General features: G+C 42.7%; 1 protein-coding gene across 5 annotated transcripts in view; it reads right to left on the bottom strand.

Moving 5' to 3' along the window:
• The window catches only part of ULK1 (unc-51 like autophagy activating kinase 1), an 85,889-nt gene that overhangs the window by 51,073 nt on the left and 17,029 nt on the right, over nucleotides 1-17,787 (bottom strand). For all 5 annotated transcript variants that reach the window (XM_069794930.1, XM_069794934.1, XM_069794932.1 and 2 more), the window contains exons 5-9: nucleotides 17,661-17,693; nucleotides 16,793-16,829; nucleotides 9,561-9,734; nucleotides 7,707-7,780; nucleotides 4,875-4,976 (exon numbers count right to left, since the gene is read on the bottom strand). In XM_069794930.1, coding sequence (XP_069651031.1) covers nucleotides 4,875-4,976; nucleotides 7,707-7,780; nucleotides 9,561-9,734; nucleotides 16,793-16,829; nucleotides 17,661-17,693 — 420 coding nt within the window. The remainder of the gene's footprint in view (nucleotides 1-4,874; nucleotides 4,977-7,706; nucleotides 7,781-9,560; nucleotides 9,735-16,792; nucleotides 16,830-17,660; nucleotides 17,694-17,787) is intronic.

Genomic DNA, 17,787 nt, shown 5'->3' with positions numbered 1-17,787 from the left:
TATCTGCTCTGTTTTTGAATCCTTTCCTTTGGCATTCCTGGGGATTTGGAGCCGCAGAGAAGGGATTCAGATATCTTAGGAAAAAAAAAAAGAAATAAGTAATGGTGTTTCTAGCTCAGTAGTTCTAGGGAGAAGCTTGAAAACCTGCTGCAAATACCTTCTGCTTGTACAGTCTTAACAGTTGATATTTTAAGACTACCACAACTAAGTGGCTGGCATTTGCGGGAACCTGAAAGCACAAGGACCAGGAAAAAAAAACCCTAAACCTTTTTCTTTAGCTGTCCATGGATGTTCTCCTCTCTACTCCCAACAGAGCAGGAACAGACCCACAAACACTGGTCCAAAAGCCAACGGCTCAGTGACTACAGCAACAAGTCAATCACTGCACACCGTCTCAGCAGAATAACCTACCACTGCCAGGAATACCTGTCCCCATTGACACAGGACAGTCCAGAGGAACAGCTTTGGGAACAGAAGAGCAGCCTGCCTAACAAATAAACCAAGAGTTCAAATTCTGGGTGTAAAATCCTCCCTTCTCTTGTCTTCCTCAAGGCCCATTTCACAACATAGCAGTTGTTTAAAGTGATACATAATCCTAGTACTTATGCAGGCAGAATTAACCCAGAAATTAAGCAGTTGGTACACCAGGCTTAGAAATTAGTTTTTCACCTAGCTGGGATGAGAACATGTGCAGGCAGGTTAACTCTTTCAGAGCAGGCGGCAAAACTTGGATTACCTCTCTTCTGACTTCCCTGCTCCCCAGCTCACTCTCCCACAGACACAGCGCACCGCATCTGTAAAGCGGCTAGAAGACTCATGCAAAGGCTCAGACAGCAGACAGCTAGGTTTCATGGTCCTTAGCAAGACCTGATGTCCAAGTGGACCTGTGCCACTGCCAGAGACAACTCTGACACAAAGTGCACATGCTTGGCAGCGTGTCCGCTTACCAAGAGCTGACCAGTTTTGAAAGGGGTCACACAACAGGAACCACCAGGAGCATCAGTGTGATTCTCCCCACCACCACACCCCAAAAAAAATATATTGAGGTCATTTAACTCTAATCACATTTAAAGCACCACCTGACAAGGACTAGATTTGTTTTGGAAGATATTTTAGACCTTGTGTAAATCTTTTTCTTCTCTGCTTCCAGTTTTGCTTCTGGTTGTCACTTGTCTACACAGCCTACGTCACCTCGTGGTGGGCACTGGGTCCCAATCTTTTCAGCTCAGGTGAGGACAAGAAAAAAAACCACTAGACTCTCAAGGCACTCCTCAGTACTGGTCAGCAAGACCAGGAAACACACTGTCCGAAGTCCTATCCTCAGTGACAGAAATGAAGAGATGCAAGTGCAGACCACTTAAGCAAGGCAAATTAACAATTCCACATTAATACAGTCCTCAGCAAATCTGTTTATAGGGATTATGAATCCCATTAATCTCATCCCTATGGCAGTCTCACTGTTTTGTTTATGGGCATGTTTAATACAAAAAGCTCCTTAACACAGCTTCACCAGCCATCCTACCAACTGTTCACATCTAGGCATCAGCAGCTTCTTTCTTGTCTGCGTGCAGTGAGGCAGGGAAGGGACAGGAATGGCTCTGGGAAGTTGCCTTGGGTGACCCAGCTATAGTTAATTTTAACTTTAAGACAGCCAGAAATCACATTCATGCACATACATACATCTCTGTCTTGATTTACGAGCACTTTCTGGATTGACAGCTACCTCAGCCTTTTCACACATTTGATCTTTTCTCTATCTAGCCCAGCCTCCGAGAAGCCCTATTTTATTTTTAGGCAGCTCTTTCCTCCTCACTGCAGATAACAATGGAATCCTTTTGTTTTGCATCCTCATGAAGGTACCTAACTGGCTCATGCAGCAAACAGCTAGAGTGCTCAAATGCAGCATGTTTCATATGACCAACCATGCTACAGATTCCCAAGGGAATCTCAGCTAGACAAAGGTGACGGGCTGTCCTTGCCAGCCTGCGAGGGAAGGCACAGTGAGGATTTAGCCTGAAGAGGTTAACATCAGAAATCCAGTTCCTGGCTGCCCTGTACAACTGGGTCTGCTGGTGGCACTATGTGGAATCAGCCTGTTATCTCCCCACGCATCTCTAGCTGTCCCTCCCAAAAGCACTCATTCCTATTCATGGTCTCCCCATCACCTCTGTTCACTCCCCCTCACTCCTCCCAAAAGCCCTGTAAACAATAGCTTCTTGCCTGCTCAGTGACCATCAGCAAATTCTTACAACACAGTCATGCCAAAAAAGAAATAATACCAGTTAACCTTTAACTAGCTTTCCAACATCTGCCCTAGACAGGCTTCTTTCACCTGAAACTCGCAGCTAGGAGAAGGCAATTTGTGACACACATGGTCAAAACAAATAGATGGTGCAGAGAACCATCTGGGCTGAGCTCTTCTCTCTCCCTGATCAAACAAATCCACAGCTGCTACTGCAGTAACAAATGGGGCCTGGCATTTTGCTTCAAAATACAAACCCCAAAAGAGGAAAGGGCATGGAGAAAAATTAAAAATAGAGAAACAAATGATGCCCATCCCCGGTCCAACAAGTGTTAGATATATACAGGAAAGAGAAGTTATCCAGTAAGGCAGGCACAAAGCAATGATCAGGACCTGCTGGGCAGGGACCAAAATGTCCCCTTAATGCCCACCATAAGGCAGGGTACCGCCAAGCCTCAACCAGAGGGACACAGGCATACAGGACTCACCTCTGTGGGAGCCTGAGGACACACGTATAGGCAGAGAGCTGATAGTTTTCTGACCACCTGCCCTTTCAAAACCTTGGCCGGAGAGCTGAATGAAGCTGACTAGTATTCAATTTTATTTCCTGTAAAAACTCTTCTCTGCAAGAACAAATGTTTTCAGAAGAACATTTCTGTGACATGCTTCAATGGCCAATCATAAAAGCCACGTAATTCTTTTCAAAGAAATCAGATGCCCCACGGTTGTGTGTGAGCTATTAAGCAAAGAACACCTATGATAAAGCCACCACATTAAATAACTAAATCATTTGAATGAGCAAAGTATCAAGGTCCCTTTAGAGACTAAAAGGCACCAAGTTACAAGACAGAACAAGTGCAAGGCTCTCCTATAAATGCGGAGTCAAAGCTTGCTTTCTCCACCCCCATGTTCTTTTCTTAAAGTACAAATATTTATTTTCTTTTATCCTAACAGTCATTTTCTCCTCTCAAAGACACCAACGCTGACAACAAGTGGATGCAGCCAGTAAACAGGAGCCATTCAGGAGTTTCGGTGTACTTTGTAGGGGTGTTTATAAAAAAAGAAACATGCAAAAGGAAATGAAGTCTTGCTCTAAATGCAGAGCAACCTGGTGGACAGAATATAAAGCACTGGAAAGGAAGATTTTTACAGCAGCAGGGAAAAAATGACCCTGAAGGAGAAAGGTGTTCTTGGCTCTAGACAAAACCAAAACATACCATTAGTTTACTTCTGTATTTGCCCACTCTTTCCTGCAACAGATTCAGAATTCACTTTATCCTTCCTGATGACGTAACTGCATAAACATTCAAGGTCTTGTGTGAAATTCTGAAGAGCTGTGGAACTACAGCTCAGGAAGTCTTGCACTTCATAAAATTTGTCTTATTACACGAGCATAGATTCCCCCCCCCAGCTGACACTTTTTTGTTTGGGGTTTTTTTTCATTATTTGTTTTTGGGTTTGCTTTTGGTTTTTTTGTTAGGGACTTAGGATAAAGAAATGTCAGGACATGAGAAAAAGAGGGCCACAGTTCACATTTGCCCTAACCAATCTGAGAAGCTGAAGAGTTGGCATCAACTGACACATCAGCATGTAAATTTGAGGTTTGGTCTTTTCCCATGGATTAGAGACGAGCTATACAGAGCTCACACATTAGAGAAGCAAAAAAGTATCAGCAACTCAGGCATCTCTCTGCCATGCTGTAAGACAGCAAGGAAAAAACCTGACAAGTATAGTACTTTAAAATAGTGGTTGCAAGGGAGAGTTTGCAGATTTCATTCAGCACAGAAGCAAAGTAATATGCGGTGTGGCACACTAATGATTGGGAACAAGAAAAATGCACTGAGTCTAGATGAACTTGAGCTATATATAAGATTACAAATACATGAAGTAATCCTGAAGCAGCTTGCATAAGGCTGTGATGAATTCTCCATCATTCAGAAATTTAAAAATCAGAGAATGTCTTTTATGAAAGATACACTCTAGCTCATCCAGAAGTTATGGCATAAATTACAGGGTGGAGTTTTATTGGACTGTGTTGTATTTGGAGGGGTTTGGACTTGATGAACATAAACATTTCAGGCTGGAAGGGATTGCTGTGAGATGACAGATAAGATCCTTTTGATAAGATCCTACTCAACTACTCTAAAATCAAAGTCAATTTAGCTGCAGTATACCAGTTACCACCAAATCATACCAAACATTAACTTGTAATTACAATCTTCCTTACTGTCCTTCCATACTGAACAGAATTATAATTATAAATTATACGCCCAGTACAGCTGTAAATAGAAACTGATTTTTTAAGTGTGGGTCTGGAAAAACAAAACCACTGCTTTAACTGACTCATGATAATTTTCTGAAGAGATGACCCTTCCTAAGGATTTATAACCACGAAATACATTTCACTGAGATAGAGCCCAGAGAAGGAGAGTCACACTCTAGTAACACATTCAGCATTACAACATATAAAGCACCACATTGTCAAGGTGTGGGACAGCCAGACCTCCATGAGGCTGGATCTGTGGGAATTAATATTCTACATGACAGAAGGCTTAGAGTAAGTGGATTAAAAGGTAAAAAAAAAAAGAAAAAAGCAAGAGGGTGTCGGAAACATTAGATCTAAGCAACTCACCTGAAAAGGAGCCTTTCCTGTCAAGCACTGATAAATGATGGTTCCTATGCTCCAGAGGTCAGCTTTGGCATCATAGTGTTGAGACATAATGACTTCCGGTGCCTTTTTGGGGAGAAAACAGAAATCTCTTATGAAAAAATGTAGCTTTTTTTTTGGGGCAGCTGCAAGAAAGAAACAGAAGTCACTATTATGCTTTAAAAACCCCTGAGGTAGATTCCCCAATAACCATGAAAGATTTGCTCCCAAGACAACTGTAACACTACCTTGAAGAGGCCAATTCCCTATCCAAGTGGGGGAAGCAAAGACTTTCGCTCAGACAAAAAAAATACCAGATACTGGTTCGCTACTTTGGGCGAACTCAGTACTTTCCCTTCTCAGAGTACCATTTTCTGCTGAATCCACCTGTGCGCAGAAGAAGCCTCACTGAAATTGCACAGACAGATCTTCTAAACAAAAGCAAGTAACAAGTAAATGATCAAGAAAAGCAAAGGCTGACACTGCACAGGTAAGCTTCAGCCTCCATCCTGATCTGCATGACTCATTTTGCCTAAGATGGCAGCATATTAATTATGCTCCAGAGCCTGCTGCCAAGGTCACAGTTTGGGTTCAAAGGCAGATCTGTCCATTTCAGTCCAACAGCTTGAGCCCTGCTGTGCTTCAGACTCTGGTTTCTAATCTCACACCATGCCCTCGGTTGCTCCCTTCCAGGCTTGTTCCAAAAGCTGGAGATGGTGCAATTCCACAAAGCCCTGTGGCTCAGGAGGCAGCATGCCTTAGGAGTGGCAGCAGAAGAGGGACAGAAGGGCAGCCTTGCTAATCCCACGTGTTTGTAACAACAGATTTCATCGCGGTGCTGCCAGCATGGAACAGGATCAATTTTCTAGCTCTGTTAGAAGTAAAGGCCATGTGTAACAAAAAAAAATAAAACGGCAGCAAACAAGTTGTGGACAGGAGCTCAGTCTGTCTCTAAGGGAAGCAGGCATGACACCAAACAAACCCAAGGAAGCAGGACAAGAACTGCACAAGAAGGTCTGAAGTCTCACATGGCATGGATCATACCAGGGTTCAGACAGAAAGCTCATTCTTTCTTTTTTTAGAAAATACCTTTCTTTTTTAAAAGAGCAAAATTAAGAGAGCAGCAATGGGCTACAAGCTAAAGCAGGGAATAAGGGCCTGTCTTGCCAGCAGATGTTCCCAGGGCTACCACACAAGATCCACAATAGCAGCAGGGACAGACTTCAAACACCTCCTGAATCCCAACTGAGCCTTCCATCCCCATCTTCCTTCAAATCCATCAGTAAACAGAGAACAATACAAAACATTCCAAGATTCCTTGTAATGTCCACAGTTGCTTAAAATAAAAAAGGTAAAGTAGAAAAAGGTCATCACTGGCTTCCTCCAGCCCTATCAAAAAATAAGCTGGGTGTTTTCATTTACTTTCACAAGAGACTCTGAAAGAAAAAGTATCACTAAAAATAGACAATTCAGGAAACTCACAGGAGAAAAAAATTACATCATCTTCACATATAGCATACTTCAAATAAACATCAGGCTTCAAAAAAAGGGAGAGGGAGGAAGTCTGTTTTGCTTAAGTTAGTACTGTGGAACAGATTACCAAGCACACTACCCCTGTGCAGTGCAGCACAGTCCAGCCTAACTCTGCCCAAAGAGGCTAGACAAAAAAAACAATCAAAACAAAAAACCCAAACAACTTAGAGTAGATTAGACCATGTTCAAAATCAGGTGCCCACTGTCCCCAGGGCACTTCTAAAAAATTCAACCTAAATTGATCCACATAATCTTTTTACTTTGAGCTCAGACAGCCACATGTCCAGGAACTATTACATGGCTGGCTTTGGCATTTCTATTTCTGGCCTGGTTTTGTCATTTTTAATTTCACTGACTTGATTCAACACTGAGATCTTGACTGCTACCATGAGTACAAATGAGAGATCACCTCCTCACATCCTGGTCCCAGAGTGGAAAGTACAAAGGGAGTGAAAGGGATCAGACACATCTGTTTCACAAGCTAAGAAGTCATCCTGGAAGCAGCTGGTTTGGTGAAAAAATTAGTGGGAGGAGGAGGGTTAGGAGTGGGAATGCACAAAACAAATTGCAAATAAAAGCAGGTGAGCTCCATTTACACCCATCTGCTGAGCTGTACAGCAAAGCATACTTAGGAATGAGTTAACCAGAGTGGCAAAATCTCTGCCTGTGTAGGTCCATAGATCTGAAGGGATTTTGCAAGACCAAAAAAGAGCTAAACACAGTTGGAGATTTCACAAAACTGCTGTTAAACAGGGACTTTGCTCCTGATGCTGTGGCCTTAGCAAAAATGACTGCAAAGCCCAAGGTGACAGCAGGCTTGTGGAACCACTGTCTCATAAAGGGCCTGCTGAAGCAGTGATTTACTGAGGTTTCTCTCCAACGAAGCAACACTTCAAATATAGCCAGATGTGTGAAATATCACCCCAGCCCTCACTCTCTTTTGCTGTTGCTTTGCTCACAGCAGAGGAAATACATTTCATTTCCCAATGCCTTCAGTGGAGAGGCCCTGGTCCCCTCTGAAAGATGCAGTTTCTGGGAGCAGACAGCAATCAATACTCCATTTTGTTCAGTTTTATTTATCCACAGCTCACCTGAAAGTTGAGCACCTGTTGTCCAACATTACCAGCAGTTAGAACTTTATGAAGTCTCCCTGTGTAATAGCTGGTTTCTGACAAGTAAATAAAATTTCACCTCTGGGGGAAAGACTAGAAAGAAACCAAAGCCTTGCTTCTGGGGTACAAAGCACAGACAATACAGAAAAACCTGTAGGCAAAACACACTTACCATGTACATTGGTGAACCACACAATGTAGCTGCCATCATATTATTCTGCAGGTATCGGGCAAACCCAAAGTCAGCTACAAAGAGAAACAGAGGTAGGTCAGGATCAGACACCAGTTCTAGAGACCCTACACATTCTCCACCTCCCTTTCACTTCCCATGAATCTTCGCAGCAAGTGAAGTACCCCATCTTAACAAGACTTTGATAGCTCTCTTCTTGAGCAACAACATCCTTGTGCTAGTTATTAATGCACACTACAGACACTAGAGAAGGACAGACCAAGCCACAAAAAAAAGTATTCAGAAGAACAAAGTCCCATTCATTTTTCAGAGATCAACAGTCACTTCTTCCTGTACCTATTTGCCTGCACTCCGAAATGTCAGCTGCTCAAAGCTGGTAAAGCTCTCTTGATTTCAGTGAGAACATGCCAGTTTATACTAGGTAGTTCATCTGCTGCTATCTCAGCTTTTAATTTGGGGAACTAAAAGTTCCCTTCCATCAAAAAAGCTGCATGTTACAGACATCCAAGAGAAACCACCACTCGCCACCACCCACATTTTTAGATCAGCCCTACTGAAAACAGTCTTGCTCTGTTCCTTTAGAAGAGTTTCAACAGTGCTAACTCCAGCACAAGGACAGAAAGCTGAGCCATAGTTCACCTGGTGGCTAGAAAAGCCAGGGACAAGGAATACCAAGATGAATTACTTCTGCAGGTTACTCAGCATCTGATCATACGATACTTAGAGGTTCTCTCAAGGTTACCAGATATTTCAAGCTAGGAGATTGACACAGCTGTTTACACTGTCATCTGTCACTAATGAATTGGTACAGCAAGCTATTCCCTGGACCATGTACTCTCAGAGAAGCGTGAGCAAGGGGTTGAAGCGTACATCACACCCAAGAGCAGCTGTGCCCACAGCCCTCCTGCCTGCACTTGGAGCTCCCACACACTTCCACCTTCTAGATAACTCTTTACTTCGCGTACACACACAAAAACCAACCAACCAACCACCCACGCTTCAGCCAAACAGGCAGCAACGTTTCAAACTTTTCCGCTGGACCTCATTTCTCAGCTGAATGAAGGCATTAACACTTTCTCCACAGCACAGAGTTCAGGTGAGGAACAGTTTTATCTAATTGGTGTCAGCTTCAGCTCATGAACTGTAACACAACCAGAAGTCCACATGTTGAGGGTGATACCATCCAGCACTCATTTCTGAGGGACCACAGGGGATACGTGTGCTCTGTAACTGGATTTCTGGAGCATGTCCCAACTAGTAGTCCATCTGTGCCACTCGCCTAATGTGCAAAAAGCTAATTTCTTCAAGATACAGCTGAGAAGCCTGCCTCTAATTTGGACTGTGGAAATGTCTGCTTTTAGGTGTGCCTGACTCCCATTGTACTCTCTGAGGCCAGCCAAGAGAGCAGCTAGTTTCAGGCCCAAAGACACCAACATCTACCTTAATACTATTAAAAGCTGAAAACAAAAGTCACAATGCCTGCTCATTTCTTGGTAAGCCTGGAAATTAGAAGCCAATTAGGGCAGGCTAGTATTTGATTTTACCAAGGGAGGCACTGTTCAGCTGGAAGTGGAGCAAGGCCTGCCCAATTCTTTTGTGTTAGTCTGTGTCCTGGCAGAGCAGAAAGCTCTTGCTCCTACTGTTTGGAGTCAGCTGAAGGATATGTCTAGTAGAGGAACTAAGCAAGGAAGATGAAAAATGTCAGGGCTTTTTAAGAAGTACAGCAATTCTTTCCTTCTCCTAGACAGTTCCCCGAAGAAAGATTGAGGCTTGCCACTTGTCTGTCACCAAACTCTCCTGAGAGCGCTTAGGGTGACATTTGTAATGAGGTCTTACCGATCTTTATGCGAATGTTGTTGGGATTTGATTTCCTGCCTCCAGCATAGGAAAGGAGGATATTCTGCGGTTTCAGGTCCCGATGGATGATGCCTTTGCTGTGCAGCATTTTCATGGCACCTGCTATCTGCTGGAGAAAGAGCCTGATGGTGTCTTCACTAAGTGTCCGCATAGCTAGGAAGAAGGAAAAAAAAAGATAACCACAGATGAAAAAAATTACAGTGCCAGTTCTCTGAAGAGCCTAGAGGGCAGATCCTCCACAGCAATTAGCCATAATTTGTCATTTTTATTTCCACGTATGGTGTTTTCTCTCCACACACCATTTCTGAATGATTCCTATAGGCAACAAGGAAGAGCGTTTGCATTCCCAGCTTATTCTGTAGTCAGGGCTGTTTTCAGCCCCGAGTCTCTCATGGTGAACTCAGGCCAGTGGCAGGTGCTGAATTTGGGTCATCAGCTGGGTCCAAAAGCAACATTTGGTGAGGTTTAGGGCTTTCCTTAGCAAGAGCTGCCAGCCAGATCTAGGCAAGCATTAGGCAGGGCCTGTGGCCCGAGGAGTGGGAAGGTCACTAGCTTTGAGCTATGGTTGGCAGTGGTTGGACACCTAAGGTCAGAGCTTTATCACAAAGAATGTCTGAAGGTGATGCTAAGAGGAAAGGCAGTTAGGATTAGGATTTATGCCTGCCAGAATCATTAAGGCTCATGCTGGGCCTGGAAAGGGTTGATAGGTTAAATTCAGACAGTCTGTTAGGGTACCTGGCCAGCAGGGATCTGTAACTTTAGGGTATGAGTCCAAGTCTAGGCCTAACCCTTGTGCATCATCACCTGCTAGAGCAAACCATAACTCTAATCTCAAACCCAGGATTAAAGTGAACCACAGTCCAATACCTAACAACATACCCCTACCAAATAGACCCTACAAACTGCCATCTGACACCCTCCATCTTGCACCCATAGATGCAGCAAAAACATCTCAGAATGCTTTCATAAGCAAATTAAAAAAACCCAACATTAGTAATCAAAGTCTGCAAATATGGAAGCTCTGAATTGCACTCTCCTGAGATATGGGCTTCCCAAGAACTGTGGCGTGAAAATAAACACTGGAGGGGATTAAAATAAATTTTCAACTGGCTCTTCTGATCAGAGCAACGAGACATTAGCTCTCATTGTTTTAAGAGCTATACATATGAAACTCTTGCCAAAGCTGGGACCAGCCTGCTGAACAAACCCCAGGATCAACAGTGCTACCAGCCTGCCTTCTTGTCAGTCACTGAGCAAGTGAGGCTTAAAGCAAGGACCATTTCACTTGAATAAAATAATTTCTTTTGTAAAAAGTCTCAGTAAATTACTTGGGACTTTATTAGTGTTTTTCCAGCTGTTCTCTAGTAAGACATTAAAACAAGCTGGCAGGAGCTTCAAACTGCTACTCTACCTAGTCAACTAGAAGGGAGGAATTCTTATGAAAACACAGATGAGGTTGCACACAGCTTTAACACAACACAGGAAATTAAAAATCTAACTTTTAAAATACATGCATGGGAAACAGCAAGGGACACAGATAAGTTAAACAGCACTTGGAATAGAAAATAAACTCCCACCACTCCCAAACCTCAATGTTCTAGAAGGAGGCACAAGCAGAGCTAAAATGTCACCACAGCTATCAGCTGGTCCTAGACTCATACATGTGAGACCAGTGCACATGTATATAGAGTTTCTCTCCCCTCACTGGGCCTTTTTCCTCATGAACTGGCACTCAGCTGGAATTCAAGAGGCTCCTCTGCAAGAAGAGGAGATTCTGTGAAGGGATTTTAAGGACATGAAGAGGTAGCTCAGATGCAAGTCTTCCAAACCTACTTGCATCTTCTGAAAAAAAAAAGCACTGCCTCATCTTTAACAAGGCTTTCCCTGACCTCCTTCTGAAATATATCAGCATACTCAGTCCTGTACCATTTTCTGTCTATTAAAGGTCCAGCATCTTAGCTGTGCTCAATCTTCTCTCCTACAAAAGGTCCCTGCAACATTTCTGCGATTCCTATTCAAGGAAATCTATTCAGGAATGGTTAAAACATCATCTTTAAACAAACCAGCAAGAATTCCAAAGTTTTTTTACCCAATTCAGCTCAGGCCCAGGAAAGGGCAGGCTGTCTCATCATCCCCCAAACATGAAGCAAGACTTGAAACTTGGCAGTTCTTAACATTATTAAGCTAGCAGGCAATTACAAAATCCTGGCTAAATACACTCTGCCTCTAGCAGAGAAACTGTGTTGTCAAGAGCCTTGTTCTGACCTGCAGTCCCAACAGCATGCCACATCGTTAAGGCGTTACCCTCTCCTTTATATAATTTGGTGGCTATAAGGTTAACACAGCACTAGCCACCATCCCTCAGCAAACCAGCTAAGCCTCCCCAATGTGGATTCTAACTCTTCATACTGAGAACAACAACATTGCTACAAAGATCAGAAAAATCCATTCACCCAAAGAAAATACATCCTCAGCTATTAATTTCTGCAGAATTTAAGCTTTCTCACTTCACAGAAGTCTGTACAAAGCTCTCATCCCTGCAAAGGTACTGTTTTCCTGACACAGGCAGAATCTAAGCTGGTGTCTTCAGCCTGCAGAGAGATTCCCCCAGCGCAACTGCTGTGGCATAGCGCAGCTACCATGTTGCAGCACAGCAAAATTAAGACAGAGGTCTGTTGGATCTGCTGGCAGCATTAAATCTCACAAATCCAGGTAGTGCAGCAAGGCAGGACTGTGAAATTGAGATGCTGCCCTCAGTAACAAGAGAAGGGTCAGTCAGTTACTTGGGGAGTGTAGGGGCATACCCTTTTACCTCCCTCCATTAACAAACAGGCTATAACACAGAAAAACCGAAGTCCTTATCTCTCATACTCAGCCCATCAGTCTACTGTGTGACAGCAGCAATCTTCAACTGAAGGACAGAGACATAAATACAACTGACCCCTTCAGTGACTTCAGGATATTGGTCTGCAAAAGATATTCTAGATCAGCTACCACTGGCAGAGGGAGGGAAAAGATACAGAAGACTCATTCAATTTAGGTGCCAAAAAAAAACCCCACCAAAAAACCACACAACCAAAAAAGGTGTGAGGAACAAAACATCTCCATATCTTTGCTACATCCCAAATAGGGAACTTGCACTTCTGTCCATGCAAAAGGGGGATATTCTCATCTTCACCAGAAAACTGCTGGCAAAACACTAAGCCCGCACTGAAGTCTGGGCATCCCTGTGGATGTTTGTGGTGAACAACACATTCCTGCAGAGAATGCTGTTTCACAAGCCTTGCTTTGCCATTACTGAGAAGTAATAATATCCCTGTGTTTATTTTCATGGGCTCCACTTCAGTGACGAGGCACTCAGCTTACTGCCTTGGGAACAGCAGCTACACAGGTCAGTAGATCAGAGCAAATATTTACTGTGGGTCAGTGTGGGGCCCGCATACCTTGTAGCTCTTGAGGCGTAGGAAAAGGATGAAACCACCTAAAAAGTGCCCTGGTCGGCCTGTGCCGAGATGTTCAACCTGCCAAGAGGCTGCCAGGTAAACTGCAGTAAACAGCCCTTGTCAGCTGCTCCAAGGGTAGATGCATTGCAATAGACACGCTGATGTTACATGACAACACCATTTTGGAAAAGTTATTTAGGAAAAAGAACTTCTCCTCTTACCCACAGGTGCCACAAGTATCTCTAACATGAGCCCAATCCAAATCACACTGAAGTCTGAGAGACCACGCTGATTTATGTGGGGCCTGTCTTGTAACTACCCCAGCTCCACTTGTGCAGAGTGTGGCCAGCGAGAGTCCTGTGAAGTCTTCTGTACAAGTCAGAAGACTTACTGCACATAGGTCTAGTCTCATCATAGATGTTTCTCAATTACCTAGCTGTAGAGGGTAAAAAGTTACACAGCAGTGCCTCCTCATACCTCTTGTTTGCAAAAGGGTCCCCACGCCACTTGAGATGAATTAGTAAGACAACAGCTCCTTACACGTGTCGTGGTCAAACCTAGAAATGCCTTGCTCTAACACAAAGTTTTCTTCACAGAGATGTGCTCTCCAAGAAGCAGCTTTAAGAAAGGTCATAAATATGCACTTACAAAGTGTCCATAACAGCCTGTGTCAATGCCAACTCACAAAATTTAAGAAGGAATTTTACATCAGCCTGTTCTGACCTCCCGAATACTCAAGGCCACAGAATTCCAGTTATTCCCATACAGAGGACAGTCACTTCTGTAACACTTCCCACAGCTCTACCACACACAGCAGCCATCTGCCACTCTCAGCTCAGAACATACCCTATGGTGGGCTTTAAATGAAAGCAACATCCCGAGATCTATCAGAAAGAAAATTGCATTGTACCATTAAAGAACACCACCACCGAAGTTGTGCTTAGCAGAACACACACAACCTTGGGTTGTATCAAAGAGCTAGGCCTGACCAACAGCCTAACCCAGCCAAAATGCATATTGCATTGAAACGTGCACATATGCACGTCCTCCAGTTATGAAGACAAGGAGAATTAGAGTGCCTTTGGATTCAACACAGAATTACCATATTGCCTAATGCTTGTAATTAGAGGGCAGAATGGATTGGGAAGCTTATAAGCATCTTGTTCAATGAGAAACAGGGGATTTGCATGCACAACTTGCATAAGTGTTACAGGAACTACCAGCAAAAATGTCTGAGGAGTCAGTGGGAAAGTAGATGTTGCAATTAAATACCATCATTTAATTATTAAAATAACTGAAGCAGCAAAATAACCGCTCAATAGTGATGAGCCTCCCGCGTACCAGTGAAATGCTCTGGAAGAAATCTGAACTTTCCAAGATGAGCTTTCAGGAAAAAAAATCATTATTGTCAAAAGCACCCCGAGCATCTGCAGAAACCGGGAGAGGAGATACCCCAAAGGAGCACATGGTGGAACGGAAAAAGCCATGTGATGCAAAAGCCGAGACTTGTATCTAGGCTCTGGGATCTAGAAGATCCAGATCTCTGCTGCAGTGATGGGAGTAACTAACTTTCTTGCTGCAGTCCCTTACTGACTGCTCCCTCTGGAAATCTGTGCCTGCTGGGTTCTCTTTACTGGAAATCAGCACACAGATTTTAAGAGTTAAAATAAAAGCAAGCACCAATTTCCCAGACACAACAGCCGCTCTTTACAGTTGTCAAGGTAAAATGTTTTCTTGGTAAAAACAGAGCTAAAGGTAACTTTTTCAAATTAACTCAGGCAAAGAAGGATCAAACCTTGGCCCAGGCAACACTCAAACAAACCAAACTGGGATAAAACTGAATTTTATTTGGAAAATACAATTCATCCTCACTTTCTCAAACTAGCGACCAATTTCCTGAGTGGTCTCATTTGGTAAACAAGGAAGTGAGCTGTATTAATAGCCTAGCTAATTGCACAGTATGTTTCACTTTTTTTTTTTGGTGGGGTGGGTGGTGGGGCAGACAGAAGATGACAATGGACATATACAAGCAGTGGTAGGAACAGGAAGATTTTCTATAAACCCAGGTTTCTATAAAACATACTGTCAGAAGCTGTGTTCTTGTTCACACACGTAGCTTTGCAAACAGTAATGCACAGCCCAGTGCTTTAACATAAAAGGTTCATTTCATGTGCACGAAAGCTAAAAACTTTAGCTTTCAAAGCCAACACATTGGTAAAACTGAAGTTTGACTATCTTTTAAAAGCATTTCATTATTAAAATTTGCACTTGTATTCAAGGAGAAAAAGAAGGTATCAAAAAAACCATTTTCACTTGGTATTCATAACAGCGTTTTGCCACCGAAGATGCTCCTATTAAAGCACAGCAATACCCACCAGATGCAAAACAACACTACTTATCCGAGACAAAGCACACTAAACCTGGATTTTAAAAAAAACAAATGCCTGTCACTTCTCTCACCCACATTTTAAACAAAACACATGAAAGGCAGAATATTCCCTCATTTTCCTTCAAGTACTAAATCCTTTCTGAAAATTAAAGTCCACAAATGTAATTCATTACCCTGTATAAATAGAGTGCAACATACTAGCATCAAGCCCCAAATAATCATTCTAGGGATACCAACACTAGCTGTAGGGCAAATGTAAATTTAGCTTTTAATCCTTCAATTTTTGCCATTTCCAGGCATCATGTATCTCAAATAAGGAGCCTGAAGTGTTATCCAGCTGACTAGCTTTGAATGTGAACAATGTGCACAAACTTTGTTTAACCATGACCCAGAGCCACACCAGAAATGAGATTAAAGTTGTCTCTTCCCATTTAGTAATCTTCTAGTTAACATGCAAGACAACAAGAAAGCTACTTTAATGAAAAAAAAAACAAAAAAACCCAAACCAAAAAACAGTCAGGCCAACAGAAAATAAGGGCTATGTTTGACTGCAGCTAAGCAACTTGTTCAACATGTTATCTTCCTACCATTTAGGTACTCAGGTGCAATGTGATTTTCATATAGGCCAGGATCCTGTACCTGTGCAGTGGGCTGCACTGAAAAATAGCTTGGGAGATTGAAGCCCGAGTCCCAGCAATATAGCTGGATAACAGGCAAAGCATGTTTCATTTGGTTTGATGGCAAAGGCACACTTCAGTCTCACCAAAAGGTTCTTCAAGGCACCACAGTCACAGATACCTGTGCTATATTCTCCAAAAGACCCTGAAGCTGGTAGTTTTCAATCACCTTCGCAACACTGCTGGACACACTACAGCCACCCTCAATACACGGAAGAAAGAAATGTGTTCTGTCCTAGATGTGGGGACACCCTTAGGGGTAAACTTAAAGGAAGTGAAATATAATCTTGGGATCTTATTTTAATCCAACCCTACAGAACTACAAGGCTTCAGTATAAATAGCTTTTTTCCAGTGACCAAGAAAAAGACAAACCATGTCCCTAGCAGTGTTAAAATATGTTTAATCTATAAGGCTATTGTAACTAAAACACGTAACTACTGACAACAGTCACTACAACCTACATAGGAAAGGCTACAAGACTAGCTTTTATTGTCATGGATTCTCAGTTTTCAAATGATTATCAAGGGTGAACCTCTTGCAAGAGGAACAGTGATAGTCTGTTTATTTTGCAGGAATTATAAAAAAAAAAATACACAATCTGCTTGCTTAGACCTTCAACAAACCCCAGCAACTTTAATGAGCTAAAACAGCCAGTGTGTTCTTCTGAATACAGAGGATATTCTCCATATTGTTCTACTTACTGTGAAGGTAGTCTGCCAGGTCACCACCATTACAGTACTGCAAACAGAACAGAAAGCTCAGTTAGTGCAGGGCAAATCAAAGATTAAAAACAGTAAACTTCACTAGGATGGCAAGTTTATCATAGTATTTAAACATAAATAATCACATATGACAAAACACATATTCAGAAGTTGGCAGGGAAAAACCCCATTCCTGTAGTTTCCTCTTCTGTCCCATTTCCCCAAAATGTTATGTTGCATTATAATACACCAGTATTAACTAGCTTTTGTGCATGTGCACATCCATGTACATACACATCAGAGAGCAAGATAAAACCAGAACAAAGCAGAAGGGTCACCACTGGAGACACCACCAGAAAGCTGGTTGAGGAAACCCTGGGAGTAACCACAGCTGAAAACTGAAATTCCCCACATCATGTTCCACACCAGTAAGGAAAGCCAGCAAGGCCTCACAGTGAAGACTGCAGAGGAAGGAAAACGTTCAAAAGCTTTGCAGGTAGGCTGTGTTGAGAAAATTCTCTTTTTGTGTATCTTTGATGCAGATACTACCCAGCAACACCCACCTGACCCTTGAGGTAAGACATCTGACTGATTAAACCTGTGCCAGCATGACCTTCTGACAGCAGCAATATGAGAAATCCCCCTGGCTGCAATCTTCACCCACACTGCTCCAGTTCTCAAAGGCATGCAGCTGGAGATTAGGTTAGCAAAAGCATCACAGGTGAGACTGGGAGCAGAAAGCACTACTTGTGTAACAAGCTGGTCTGCTTTAAATTTTTTTTAAACTTTTTAAAAAAAAGGGAAAAAAGAGAAAAAAAAGAGAGGGAAAGGAAAAAAAAAAAAAAAAAAGAGAGACAGACACACTCACCTCCATAACCAAGTAAACAGAGTTTGCCAGTTCCTGGTAAAATAGAAAATGGAAGAAATAACAGATTTATGCATTGAAATATTTGACACATTTTACAACCACCACATTTCCTTTTAAACAGGTAAAC

The sequence above is a fragment of the Haliaeetus albicilla genome, chromosome 10, assembly GCF_947461875.1.
Source record: "Haliaeetus albicilla chromosome 10, bHalAlb1.1, whole genome shotgun sequence".
NCBI classification, from domain to species: domain Eukaryota; kingdom Metazoa; phylum Chordata; class Aves; order Accipitriformes; family Accipitridae; genus Haliaeetus; species Haliaeetus albicilla.
This window is presented reverse-complemented; position numbering and strand designations above follow the sequence as displayed.